General features: G+C 30.8%; 1 protein-coding gene and 1 long non-coding RNA gene across 2 annotated transcripts; both read left to right on the top strand.

The window, feature by feature from the left end:
* The first annotated feature begins 285 nt into the window (after window positions 1-285).
* LOC145012899 (uncharacterized) lies at window positions 286-3,205 on the top strand. Its single transcript, XR_013664714.1, has 6 exons — window positions 286-794; window positions 881-1,008; window positions 2,038-2,106; window positions 2,188-2,347; window positions 2,822-2,938; window positions 3,049-3,205. It is a non-coding gene; the product is annotated as an uncharacterized LOC145012899 (long non-coding RNA).
* Window positions 3,206-11,401: 8,196 nt separating this feature from the next.
* Window positions 11,402-12,434, top strand: LOC145009890 (uncharacterized). The gene is made up of 3 exons (XM_078968515.1): window positions 11,402-11,677; window positions 11,721-11,867; window positions 12,057-12,434. Exons 1-3 carry the CDS (start codon window positions 11,402-11,404, stop codon window positions 12,432-12,434), a joined length of 801 nt encoding a protein of 266 aa, XP_078824641.1.
* Window positions 12,435-15,770: the final 3,336 nt, after the last annotated feature.

The following is a 15,770-nucleotide window of genomic DNA, read 5'->3' as shown; positions in this document are numbered from 1 at the left end:
CCAACATCAATTTCTTTTTTTTTTCTTTAATTTTTTTATGACTTTATCCTTCTTGGAGAAATGGTTTCCACTTGCTTTGCTCTTAACAGCTTTAAGCAGTAAATATACTTTTCATTGTGTACACGAATCGTTACCACCGCTACTTTCATTGGTTTTGGTCCTTCCACGTAACCATCCACCGCCTCAAATCTATCGCCACGTCGCACCTTCCCATATTTCACATTCAATCTTTAGTCTTCTCTCATATGCATCTTCCATCGATTCTAATTTTAATCGATGGAACCCTTCCGAGTTGATAGGGGAACATCGACAATAAGGAAGATGACCCTCCCTGTTGATGTCATCTTGGCTGCATCTGCTTTCGCCAATGGCACGTTGACCTAGGCAACGATGAGTAGTGAAGGAAGTGAAGACGGCGACCGGAGTTTAATCTATGTGGCCAGCTTCCATTAAACTGCAACCTTCTTTTTAGGGATCGAGTTGTTCCGATAGCACAGAAGCGTTGAAAAGGATCGATTTCTCAATTTTTTCGCTAGATTTTCCCCAATTAAGCGTTCGACTTAAACAACACTATTGATTGACCCATCAAAGACTTGAATGGACTCTTCTCTAAGAAAACACTATGTTAAAGTCGTCGGCAATGGAGACCAGAAAAGATGTCGTTGGTGATGAACCTGCCGAACAGTTCGACGCCAGGGGCTCCAAAAACGCTGTCTTCGAATAGTGAAATTAGCCTTAAAAGCATAGCGTCAGATTTTGGATCGGAATCTCCTTAACATCTAACTTTGCGTCAAGTAATTTTACTGATTTTCTTCATTTTGAGTGTCGGTTTTCTAGAAACTTAGCAAAACTGATTAAAAAATCGTCTTTTTAATTACAGAGAATTTGATTGGGAAAGGTGGTTGTCACCGTGTAAACGATGAGGTGTAAAACTTGCGACTCTGGGATGCATAGAAGCCAAGAATTTGCAGCCGTTCACCTAATATTTTAATTTCTTCCACATGTAAGGTAAAGAAATTTCATAATAGATTATTATCGACTTTCTTTGGTTTTGTTGACTTTGTATCATATCCACTGTGCTAGAATTATTCTATTTCTTTTCTTTCATTTGAAATCGTTTGTGCCCCCCTTCAACCGAAGAGGGAGCAAGCACCCCGTATGTGTTTATTTTGTGAATGCTTGACCTTTTATACGCCTACTATCTCTTTCTTTCTCGCACAAATAAGGTAAAAATGTTTGATTTGTGAGTTTAACCTTTTACACACATCCAAAATAACACTCTCCATTCAAGGAAAATTCAGGTCCACGGTTTCCTTCATTTTGTTTATCCTTTTGTTTCTTTATTTCGTCAATTGTTAACTTATTACTTATCCACTTTACTTGCATCTGTTATACCTAAGAAAAAGATTTAATTGTATAGGTTTTGCTTATCTTGATTTTTGAGAAATTTTTTGACAATGTACAACTACTGCTCAATGAAATGCTACAACCAAATTTGTAAATTTGGATTATACAACAAAGTTTGATGTTTTCTCTAAATTCCTTAAGCTTTTGATGTATTCAATCTACATATGGGTCATGTTGTTTTGTAGTTTCAGAAGGGGATGCCCAATTTAGCTAGAAAAAACAAAATATTACTTTCCTTTAATATATTGAAGACAAAAAATGAAACCTGTATTTAAGCACCAAATATTTCATAATTTTACGAATTTATGTGGTCAGTCGACATGAAACCATCAATAAAGGACCAAAAGGGGAAAAAAAGTTCATTGAAGAAACATAGTAACCATAAACAACAACTTACTTTAACTTTCATTAATTTTTTTATTACAAATAATATGTACAACCTATTACCTTCATTTCTTTTTAGTTACCATTACAATTTACAAAATTGAAGTATCGTCTTTTGTCTTATTATGGCGTCATACTTTGAAAAAATCTCCAATTGTTTGTGCTTTCAATCTACACATTGTAGAATACGATATTAATCTATGTTATCTTGATTCTAGGTTTCCTTTTCTAATCTTGCAATTACAGATACTTGGTGCTAGCAAATAGGCTTATGCAATCTGAGGTCAACCCATTTGATGGTCAAGCGTCAACACCGTATGTGAAAATTTTGATTCTCTTTTTCTTTTTTAAATTACTGTTTTATCCGTTCAGATTGCTAGCTTAATAACACCGCAGATAAAAAACGATCCAAAAATCTTGGCTATGACAAACTCAGGCTGTTGGAGCGTGGTGACAGGTTAAATTTTATATCTATATGACTCTGGAATTTGAATGATGGCAGGTCAAAGGGAATGAAGAAATACATTGTTGTGGAGAAATGGAACACACAACTTAGGTATATTGACAATTTTTAGAAACCTTTTCAACTTTCGTTATTCATCAATCCCATGGAAGAGTAGGTGAGTTGGTAAATGATAATTCAATTTACTCATGATCATATCCATTAAATATAAAAGTTAATAGTTTCACTCTATTTGTTTATTTTAAATTTTATCGTTATTGATTGATTGAAATTGGTTTTTCCTTTCCAAATAATTTTAGTGGTATCTTAAAACTCTAATCATGTGTGTGTTTGGCATGGAGTTTTTAATGTTTGAAAAAAATAACTTACTTTGGCATCAGGGGTTTTTAGTTTTATTATGAACAAAAAAAACATTTGAATCAAAAACCTATTTCAGGTATTTTTATGTGAGTTTTCTTTTGGAGTGGTATTAGTGTTTTCAACTGGTATTGATGAAATCAGGTGAAGTTTTCTTTCTCACTTTTTTTGTAAGGGGCATATTTGTAATTTTATCTTATTTTGATGCAGGTTATTGCCAGATCTTAAGTGGTGACAGAAACTTCTCTAAAGTATCTTCTTAGATGGAGCTTTAAAACCAAAATGGAGAACACAACGAGTTCTATTGGTAATGGCCATATTTCAATGGTTAGCATTTTACTCATCTAATTTTTATTACCTTTTCTTCTTAATTGTTTCTTCATTTTTGTTTAAATTTGGTCACTTTTAACTTTAGCTTCTAATTTTTCTAAAAAAAGAAAGAGTTAGGCTGCTGAAATCATTGCTAGGAGAAATTCAAGATTGGCGAAGCAACAAAACTGATGAAATTTCATCTTTTACATTGTATTTTCCTTTAAAGCAAAATCGTGATGCTTTGATTTATTCTATTTGGCATCTAAAAGAAGTAATTTCAAGATTTTAGATTTTTGAATATTTCTTAGGAATTCAAAGATAACCTGATTTTAAATTATTATTATTTTTATTTCTGGGTTGTGTAGATATTAATAGCTTATTTTATTCTTATGGTGAGTCAAAGGGACTAAAATTACAGCAAATTGATACCATGAGGACAAGGGATGTAATGAAATCCGAATTTGGACTGAGGTTGAATTGCAATTTAATTTCGTTTAACTAAAAAATAGAATACATTGCTATTCATTTTTTTTGTTTTTTGCAATTTGTTTTAGTTTTTACCAAAAAACAAAGTACATTGCCATTCGGTTCATTTTCAAATTATTGGTCAGTCACTTGGTGGTTTCCATTTGTTTGGCGTTTCCAAACCTGCAAAGAGGGTTCTTCCCTAGTTTTTTTTAAATGATTTTTTAGACTTTTAGCATTTTCAAAAAGTCAAAAGTTTAAAAAGTTGTTTTGTAACTTCAAAAGATATTTTAAATTAATTTTTGAGAAAAAGAAAAAGAAGGTGGTTAAGAAGTCACCAATCTATGACTCTTACCAACTTTTGTTTTTTTTTTTCCTTTGCACCCTCAAAAGCTTATACAAACACATTTTAAAACTTTTTTTTTTTGGAAAAAAACATAAATCAAAAAGTCTTTTTCTAAAAATGACTATTTAGTTTAAAAAGCTATCACAAATCCCTGGAATGACGCAAACAATGACGTATAAAGCCATTATTATTGAAGACATTATTGAAGACACTTGTCATTTCGTTGTGAAAGGAATTATTATTTGTTATTTGTCGTTGTATAATTATTGTTTGTATTTGTCGGTAGAATATGACATAAAGTAGTGTCGGTAGGATGTAACATAAAGTGTAAGACCCTCCATAGTCTAGGGGTCTAAAATATAAATATATGTTTGTCGTATTGCAATCATACGATTGCAACAATAATTGTAACCGGCTCTTTCGAGCCTATAAATAGGGCCTTTTCCCATAAGAAATGAACAAGAGATATTTGAGTGTTTATGACTTGAATTGAATATCAAAATAGTTGTTTTATTTCTGAATAACAGAGTCCTATCCAAACATACCCAAGATTATCCATATAAACATCCGTATAATTTAAACAATCCATCTCGACGCATCATTCAGGTATAATCCTATCCTAACTTTCTATTGATTTCGTCATGTCTTTAATTTGGGTATTAGACCTAAGTTTCGTTCTTATCATTTTTATTATAAATATGATTATTCATACATTTGTTCATAAGAAAAGTATTCATCATGCATCATTAAAAATGTTATTACATTCATACATATCATTTGTCATACTCATCATAAAAAATAATAGATATAATATATTTCATTATTATTTTTAAAGATATAAAATATGTCTCAAGAAATAGAAAATTCACCAATAATTATTAACAATGAAAAAAATGAATCTGGATATATTTTTGACGCCTTAATTAATAAAAATAATATCAAAAAAGATGCTATAAGAAAATCAAATTTTACACTATCCGAAAAACATAATTTTAGAAATAACACACTAAAAAACTTCTTTTCTAAAAAAAATATTATATATTATGGAAAAATTATAGGAGAAGAACTAATACCCACAGAATCAACTCAAGGAAATATCATTATACCTATTATAAATAAACAACAAATTAGAAATAGATTGTCTAATATTAAAGAAATAGATAGAATTAAAATTGCTTATATTCACATATCAACTATTCAAGTAATTTTAAAAAGTACTTTTAGTGACTTAGATACACCATTAGAATTAGAAATAAGAGATGATCGTATAATTAATAATCAAGAAAGTATTATTGCAAAATGAAAATGTAATTTAATTCAAGGAAAAATAAAATTTAATATTAATATTCAACTAGGATTAAGTGTTAAAGATAAAAATCTAAGTAATAGTATTATCATATGATATAAATTATTAAGACAAAATTTCATGTTAAAAGGTAATCATCAATTTACTATTACATATCAAATAAATTATGTATTAACAAACTCTCATCATAGTATCACGTTTAAAATCGAAGATAGAATTTATATCGATAAATTATTTACCCCTTTATTATCCCTTGAGTTACCAAATATGAATAATAATAGAGATTTTAATGAAACTAATTTTGAATTAATAATAACTACTCCGTTAATAAAAAGAAACCTAATTATAGAACCTCCAATTTCAACTATTATAGGTAGATTTCCCATTTTGGAATGTCAACCTACAACATCTAATGAAAATAACGATGAAAAATTAGAAGATATTAAAGAAATGATAAGATCCTTAAGTGTAAAAACATGACATAATCATCTAATAGTTTCTTAAAATATTTTAAAACATTTGAAGGCCCATATCAAAATATAAAACCATATATACCATATAAAGAAATGATTATAGAAATACCGCAAAACTTACCATAATGAACATTATATAATATTGGACTTAGTTCTGAATAAGATAGACCAATAGGAGATAAATTAAATATAATTAGTTAAAAATTAAATAATATTATAGAAATAGAAAGTTTACTTGTATTAAAACAAATTCCTGAGTTATTACAAAATCTAACTCAATAGAAAATATTACTTGAAAAATAATTAAAAATAAAAGCTATTAAAGAAGAACCACTTAATGAAAAACCACCAATCAAATAAAAACCATTTACTATTAAACCACATTTCACATGGTAAAAATAAATAAGATTATGAGCAATAAAACTCAAGTATATTGTAATTTCGATAATAAATATAAAGTTAATTTACTTAAAAAATTATGGAAAGATTTAGAAAATTCCACAAAGCATTTGAAAGAAAAAGAATCTAAAACACGCGAATTAATTTCTAAAAACAAAATTTATACCGCATATCAATTAATTAAAATTGGAAGATTAAAAACTCAAATTAATTATTTTAAAATAGTAATAAAAAACACTAACAATTAAATTAATTTTCTTTCAGACGCTTTAATAATTTGTTAAAATGAGTTCAAAAGTACAAATTAATTCTTCAAAAGATAACATGCTTTAGACTAATATATTAAAAAACTATTGGAAAATAAATTCTAATATCTCTAATACCATTGAACATTTAGAAAATACTTTATCATATGAGAAAAACTATTTGTTAAGGTTACAATTAGAAAATGAAGAATATAATAATCAATTAAAAAAGATATCTTGATTACAAGAAGGAATTAAAAAATACAAAAAATCACAAAATCGTAATTTAAAAACAATACGCAATGCTTCAATAATTTTAACAAACACAACTTGTTAATATGGAAACTTTGCACAAATATAGAAATTTATAAACTAACTCTAATGAATAAAAGAAAAACAAATATTAATCCGAACAGTTGCTTTATTACAACTAAAATACAAGAAAGAGAACTAGTCTCATATATAGATACAGGAGCTACTTTATGTTTCGGAAGAAGAAAGATATTAAAAAATTGGGAAAATTTAGAAAAACCATTAAAAATTACATTTGATGATAAATCAATTCATAAAATTTGGTTGGTAGGAAGAGACATAGATATATTAATTGTAAAAGCACCATTTAAAACTTCAACTATATATCAACATGATTCAAGAATAGATTTAGTAATAGGAAATAATTTCCTTAAATTATATCAACCACTTATACAAACAAATGATCATATAAGTCTCAATCACCCGACAAAAAAATATTATAAAAACTGCAATTATCAAACATTTTGATCTTATTAAAATAATCAAACAAGAAGTTGGTTTTCAACTACATATATTACTAACGTTTGCTAAAGAAATTGTTGAAAAACAACTTGAAGAAGTATGTAGTGAAAACCCGCTAGATCATTTAAAAAACAGAAATAATCAAGAAATAATAATATTATTAAAAAATCCAAATGATGAAGTTAATATTCCAAATAAAATTCCATATAGTATAAAAGATGTTTTGGAATTTAAACAAGAGTGCATTGAACTACTAGAAAAAGGAATCATTCGACCTAGCACAAGTCCCCATTCTGCACCTGCATTCTATGTAGAAAATAATAATGAAATAAAACGGGAAAAACAAAGAATGAATTTATTATAAAAAAATGAACGATACTACTATAGGAGACTCATACAAATTACCACGAAAAGAATATATTTTAGAAAAATAAAAGGAAATACACATTTTAGTACATTTGATGCAAAATCCGGATATTGACAATTATGCTTACATGAAAATACGAAACCACTAACTGTTTTTTCATGTCCTCCTCAGAAATACTATGAATGGAATGTCCTTCCATTTGGTTTAAAGCATGCACCAGCAATATATCAACGATTCATGGATGAAACCTTATATGGTTTAGATCATATTTGCCATGCTTACATTGATGATATAATTGTTTTTACAAAAGGAAATGAACAAACACATATCGATGCAGTTATCAAAGTTTTACAAAGAATCAAATAAAAAGGTTTAGTTTTATCAAAAAAGAAATCAAAACTTTTTCAAACTACAGTTAAATATATTGGTTTAAAAATTGGAGAAAATGGTCAAATATCTTTAACAGACAACATACGAGAAAAATTAAATATGTTTCCTGATAAACTTGAAAATAGAAAACAAATACAACGATTCCTTGGTTGTTTAAATTATATTGCAAAACAAGGATTTTTGAAAAACTTAGCAAAAGAAAGAAAATTTTTACAAAAGAAAATATCAGAAAAAATACTTTAGTCTTTGACCAATACTGATACCATTTTGGTACAAAGTATAAAACAAAAAAATTCAAGTTCTCCCCACTTTATATAATGCAAAAATCGACGATTTTCTAATTGTGGAGACAGATGCATCAGAAGACACTTGGACAGGATGCTTAAAATCAATTATACATGGAAAAATATTATTGGGATTAGATAGTGAGGGAAACCTCATATCTAACTCATCAAAAGTATACAATGATAAAGCATGTATTGGTATGAAAATACCATCCGAAGTAAACAATAATAAAGTATACAGTGATATGAAAATATCACCAAAAGCATACATTGATACAGATGTATCATCTGAAGTATTAAAAACATATAAATATGAGCAAAAACTACGCAAGTATATATCGGGAACATTTTCCCAAACGGAGCAAAATTATAGCACACATGAACGAGAAACACTAGCATGTCTCAGAACATTGAAAAAATGGAAAGTCGAGTTACTTCAAACCAGGTTCGAATTACGCACAGATTCTAAGTATCTACTTGCCTTTTGGCAAAATAAATTACAAGAAGATTATTTTCGAGGATGATTGATTCGTTGGCAATTACAATTACATTAATTTCATCCATACCTAAAGTATATTAAAAGCGCCAACAATCATATAGCAGACACATTGACAAGAGAATGGAAGCCATCATAGCGCAACAACTAAAAACATCCTTACTCAAATATGAAAGAAACACCGTTCATGCAAGACTAACGTCACTAATGAGTAAAGCACACATCATTCAGAAATATCTGTCCTTTCGGTGGCGGGAGGAATGACGCAAGCAATGACGTATAAAGCGATTATTATTGAAGACATTATTGAAGACACTTGTCCTTTCGTTGTGAAAGGAATTATTATTTGTTGTTTGTCGTTGTATAATTATTGTTTGTATTTGTCGGTAGAATATGACATAAAGTAGTGTCGGTAGAATGTAACATAAAGTGTAAGACCCTCCATAGTCTAGGGGTCTAAAATATAAATATATGTTTTTCGTATTATAATCATACGATTGCAACAATAATTGTAACTGACTCTTTCGAGCCTATAAATAGGGCCTTTGCCCATAAGAAATGAACAAGAAATATTTGAGTGTTTAAGACTTTAGTTGAATCTCAAAGTTCTTCCTCTGTTGAAATAGTTGTTCTATTTATGAATAGCAGAGCCATATCCAAACATACCCAATATTATCCATATAAACATCCATATAATTTAAACAATCCATCTCAACGCATCATTCAGGTATAATCATATCCTAACTTTCTATTAATTTTGTCATGTCTTTAACTTTGGTATCAGATCTCTTGTTCATTTCTTATGGGCAAAGGCCCTATTTATAGGCTCGAAAGAGCCGGTTACAATTATTGTTGCAATCGTATGCAATACGACAAAAATATATTTACATGTTAGACCCCTAGACTATGGAGGGTCTTACACTTTATGTTACATCCTACTAACCCTACTTTATGTCATATTCTACCGAAATATACAAACAATAATTATACAATGACAAATAACAAATAATAATTCCTTTCACAACGTAAGGACAAGTGTCTTCAATAATAATGGCTTTATACGTCATTGCTTCAAAATTAAAGACATGACGACATTAATAGAAAGTTAGGATAGGATTATACCTGAATGATGTGTCGAGATGGATTGTTTAAATTATATGGATGTTTATATGGATAATCTTGGGTATGTTTGGATAGGGCTCTGCTATTCAGAAATAGAATAACTATTTCAACAGATGAAGAACTTTGAGATTCAACTCAAGTCTTAAACACTCAAATATCTCTTGTTCATTTCTTATGGGCAAAGGCCCTATTTATAGGCTCGAAAGAGTCAGTTACAATTATTGTTTCAATCGTATGATTGCAATACGAAAAACATATATTTACATTTTAGACCCCTAGACTATGGAGGGTCTTACACTTTATGTTACATCCTACCGACACTACTTTATGTCATATTCTATCGACAAATACAAACAATAATTATACAACGACAAATAACGAATAATAATTCCTTTCACAACGAAAGGACTAGTGTCGTCAATAATAATGGCTTTATACGTCATTACTTTCCTTCCCCCCCAATTGCTAATATGAAATTAGGGCTACAAAATTGTTGAACGATCATCGAGTTATGCCAAATTTTAGTAAGCTCAAGCTTGAGTTTGATTACTAATGAGTTTGGAATATAAGTCGAACTCCATCTTATAGAAATTATTGACTCGATTTGTATTGATTTTTTTAATCACGTATATGTTTAAACTATTGAAGTAAAACTCATAAATCAACTTAATAATCATACTTCACATTGATATTGTCTGCCCCAAATTACATAACACAGCTTTTATGACATTATTGTCCTCACGAGTTTTTCTCGAGTCAGGCTTAAGCTCTTGGCGCCACATCAGATATATGGAATTTATGGTTTCCACCCAAAGAAAAAGGAGACTTTCATAAATGAAAATGGTTGAAACCATAGTCATAGGAGTCGCTCATGTGGTCACGTACCACATTTTTAACGTTCTATACCCGGATGGGGTATAGAGTTGATCCCAACTCCATGCGAAACACTCTCTCGTACGTCTCCTTGGCGATTCAAGAAATCAACTGACATGATGATGGGAATGCGTTTCTGTCGAATTGGATTGCAGCAATTCATCCATTGGGTCGGTGATTTCAAAAACAATCAGCGATTGGATCACCGATTGGGCGATTGGGTGGGAATGGTGATGTCGATTCCAAAAAGTAAAGATTCAGAAAAAGACGCTTCTACAATTGGTTTGATTCCTCGATACCATGTACGATTTGCTTATTAAATCATGCCTTATCACCATAAACTTCATATTCTTCAATTAGATGATTCTTGGATTCCACTGTAACATCGACTTCCATTAATACACTTTCCGATTTCTGCTTTTCTTCTCTTCTTCTCTTCTACTATTATTATAGTAGTTATTGAGAATGGGTTTTTGCACAGGTAAGGCTAGTATTCATGTATCAGATAATGAAATAGAACCACATGAAACTTTCGTTGAGATTGGTGAGAACGAGGACATAACAGTAGGTGCATCAAGAAGAAAAAAAGTGATAAAGAAGCTGGCAAACCACTTTTAGAATAAGTGACTATGGTTGGTTCAGGTACTAGTAAGAATGCTGGTGGATCAAAGCAATGGATTTGTAACCATTGCAAAGTGAAATATACAAGCTCATACACTAGGATTAATACTCATTTCTTTGGTGCTCAGGCTGGGAAGACGATAGAAATTAGAAGATGTCCAGCTATGATTAAAGGCCCATCCAAGCTACAATGAATTTTGAGCAAGGTGAAAGAAGAAGAGAGCGGAGGTGTGTGAAGAACTTTAAAAATTCAATCCTTTCAAAAAATTCAGCATAAAAAAACGACTTGAGGAAGCTTTTGGTGTATGGAGCGAAATATGGTGGACATCAAAATCATGAGAGGCTTGTGTGCTAATGGTATCCCATTCAATGTCTTGTGGAATCCTCAATTCATTGAAATGATACAAGCCATCAAGAAGTCATCGGACGGATATAAACCTCCATCTAGTGAAAAAGCAAGAACCGTCTTGCTAGATGAGATTGTGAGAGATATTGATAAAGAACTAATACCGGTGAAAGATACTTGGTACATTCAAGGTGTTTCGATAATTTCGGATGGATGGTCTTCTGTTAAACACAAGTCACTTCTCAATGTTGTTGTTGTTAGTACTTGTGGTGTAATGTTTTTGTATGCAGAAGATTCTTCCGGGGGTCGAGAAAATAGGAGTGGCGATTTCCAAGTTTCTAAAAGGATCAATTAAAGTCGTTGGTCCAAGTTATGTCTTACAAGTGGTGACGGATAACGCGGCTAATTGCAAAGCTGCCGGATGCGAGATTGAAAAGGTATTCAAACATATCTTTTGGTCACCTTGTTGTGTTCATAGTTTAAACTTGATTTTTAAATATATGGGACAAGAATTTTATTGGATGAGTGATACCTATAGAAGGGGAAAAGAAATTGTGAAATACTTTATTAACCACATTCATGCCTTGTCGATGTTTTGTGAAAATTCAAAACTAGATTTATTAAAGGTGGCTAAAACTCGGTTTGCTTCACACTATATTCTTTTAAAAAGAATTATGGAGTGTAGAGAGGCTCTTGCTACAACTATAGTCCTTAATTCTTGGAGAGATTGGGTTAAATGTGGGGATGAAAATATGAGAATTAATGGGGCAAAAGTATGTGATACAATTAAAGATGATTCGTTTTGGGATGCTGTTGAAAGAGTTTTGGCTATCACTAAACCCATCTCTCTTCTTATAAAGTTTTGTGATGGTGAAGGCCATAAAATGGGAGAGATTTATAAGAGGATGTATAATATGATGGGGGAAATCAAAGACATAATGCAAGAAAGTACTTATGCTAGCTATTACGAACAAGTGGAGAAAATAATTTTAACTAGTGGGTGAGGATGAATATCCTACTACATTGTTTGGGGTTTGCATTGAACTTGCGATTTTATGATAGGTAATAGCTTCAAAAAATGGCACCCGGTGGTATGCAAAGGAAACCACCAAATCTAGACACAAAGGTTATGCAAGGTGTCATGGAATCCTTTAATAGATTTTCTGAAAATGTAGAGGAGGGACGATTGTTACGAGAGCAATTCGTAACATTCCATATGAATAAAGGTATCTACACTATGGCAGATACACAAACGGATGCTTTGACAATGAATCCAATAGATTGGTGGTCAACCTATGGAGCCGAAACCCCATATTTGGCCTTGGTGGCAAACAAGGTACTTTCATAACCTATTAGTAGCTCTTCTGCAGAAAGGAATTGGAGTACGTATTCTTATAATCATAATGTGAAAAGAAACCGGTTGAATGAAAAAGAGCCGATAAATTGGTTTACATTCACTCAAATATTCGACTTCTATCTCATTTCCACGAATCATACAAATCCGGCCCACACAAAAAAGTGGGACATCAATCCCGAAAGCTCTTACGTTGATGGCTCGAGTTCATGATTAGATGACATGGTTTGGGATAGTTTAGATGAATAAAATTTGGAGAATGGATAAGGAAAAAGCAGTGGGTTGATTGACATGTTACATTTCAGTTTTTGTTGGTTTACGCTTTCTGTTTCTGTTTTGGAGTTATTAGAAAACTGTTACTGTTTTGAACTTTTGATATCTAGCATGTAATCTTTACAATATGTGTATTTTGGTATTATGAATTGTGGAATCAGGAAAAATGCTGCTGGAATTGAGTTTATAAAAATATATTGTTGGAATTTTGTTTCTAAATGAAATATATTGCTGGAATTCTACTTCTAAATGAAATATGTTGCTGAAAATTATGTTTATAAGTAAATTAGTGCTAAATATGTGTTCTAAAAACAGGTACACCGTATCGGGACCAATGGTACGCCGTACCGGACACGTACCGAAATGAACCTACCCCCGTCGTACCCGATACGACCAACCTCATGAATCCCGTTCCCATTCCCTGTTCCCATACCGGACCATACCACGAACTATGTGACTTTGGATGAAACTATATCTAGTCCATGCGAGGCTCCAACACAACCCGTGTACCCAGTCCATGTAATTTTACAACATTTAAAATATTGTTAGTGTTTCGTGATTTAAATCCTACGTTGTCCGATGATGGACTGCCAGACTGACATATGCCATTGATTTGACATTATAATATATTTTTTAAATCTTCTTTATAAATTTAAGATTAAAAGTTTTATAAAATTAATTAAGGAATGCTCGTAACCTAGTGATGCGTGATGGAAAATTGGAAGCACACGCAAGTGAAACACATGCTTATAAAGAAAAATAGTATATCGTAATAGTCTTTACCAATTCAATCGGAGGTCTTATTTTATATGTCCCTTCTTGTTTTGATATGTTTATTCAAAATATAAATCGAGATTTATATATAATTTAACAATCAAAGTGTTAGATATTTACTGATATTGCCAATTAAGTTTTATTGGAAGGCATAAGTCGATAAAAATTGACATTCTACACTCATTGTACAATAGCATTGTGTTATAAATTTATATATTTACTGCAACTTAAGTCAAATATGTTCTGTTTTGTTTGTTTTCTTATATAAAATTAATTTACTTATTAGAACTAATAAAGAGTATTCGTTGGAATCTCCACGGAAACATTCCTAGCAAAGGCGTGTTACGTGTGCGGAAGATCATCGATACTTCCCACCAAAAAATCCCAGCAAAAAGCCGGGGAAATCTCTCAGAAAGTTTTTCTAAGGAAATGAAATCCCTAGGAGAATACTATTTCTAAGGGATTTTTTGGAAAGATTTCCTAAGCACCTTCTGCATTTTCAGGTGGTTGACGTCGTGTGTATATATATATATATATATATATATATATATATATATATATATATATATATATATATATATATATATATATATATATATATATATATATATATATATATATATATAGAGAGAGAGAGAGAGAGAGAGAGAGTTAAAATCATCTATAACAATCAAGTATTGAGTGCCAAATCAATTTTATACCAATCATTTTATAAGAATATAATAACAATTTTAACTATAAATAATTATGGTAAAAAATTAAATCAATTAATAACTCTACAAAACTAACTTATCAATTTCACACTTAGGCTTGGAGGAGTGGGGGAGACATGAGCGTGGGAAAAAAGGAGGTGACACCTGGGTGGCGTGACATACACACCGTCCCCGAACATGGCATGACAAGATGACAAATTCAAATATTATTAGAATGTTGAGCCATGTCTCTCTTTCTCTTTCTTCCACTTTACCTTTTTTTTTTTTTTTTTTTTTTTTTTCATAATGCACCACTCCCTCACATATAGCAAGATGATATAAAATATGGCAAAATGATGTGGAAAGTCTTTGTGATAGCTACCACTTCCCCAAGACTAAGAACACCAAGACCATCATTATCTTCATTCCATCGAGGAAAAAAAACCTCTACCGGCCCCTTCATTAGGTTCGTCCCTATCAACATCAAACTCCTACCATGGCTCCAATCGGAAAATCGAGCACCCACAAAGACATCAGACTATCTTCAACCAACCAAATTTCGCTACCATCTGTTGCCCCCTTCAAGTTTAATTTTATCATCCTATTTACTATATAATTTATTTATAAACATTTATTGATTTTTTTCCTAAATTTCTACTTTTCTCTAAAATGGCCAAAACTTTTAAGCTCATTTTGAGGATGTTACAATCAGTTCGATTTCAAATTCAAGATTAGTGGTCGTACATGTTGGATTAAGGTGTCTGAGGTCTTAACTAAACTGATATAATCTTAATGAATAAAAGTAAAGTCCTTTTTGGTTTCCTCCCATAACCAGAAATAGCTAGATTTGATATTAGGAGAGAGATAAAATGATTTGTTAATATATTATATGATTAATATATTAATTATAAATTGTTAATAATTAATTCTTAATTAATTAGAAATAGTTGGAACTACTTAATTATTAATCACAATTAATCTAGAATTAATTTGGGATTAACTGAAATTAATTAAAGGTGAAATGATGAATTGTAATTGTTGAAAGGTTGAACAAAAGAAGCAATTCTAGAACCCTTCATGAATATGGATGGTTTTGGAGGAGTTTCTAGGGTTTCTGGAAGCCTCATGGTTGCTAACAAAGAAAGGATTTGAACTGGAGATTAAATATAAAATTTAATTATTTAACTATGGATTTATCTGCAACTTACCTAAACTATAATTAGGACCATTGGACACCAAAATTCCAT

The sequence above is a fragment of the Lactuca saligna genome, chromosome 8 (genome assembly GCF_052625555.1).
Source record: "Lactuca saligna cultivar CGN05327 chromosome 8, ASM5262555v1, whole genome shotgun sequence".
Taxonomy (NCBI): Eukaryota; Viridiplantae; Streptophyta; class Magnoliopsida; order Asterales; family Asteraceae; genus Lactuca; species Lactuca saligna.
This window is presented reverse-complemented; position numbering and strand designations above follow the sequence as displayed.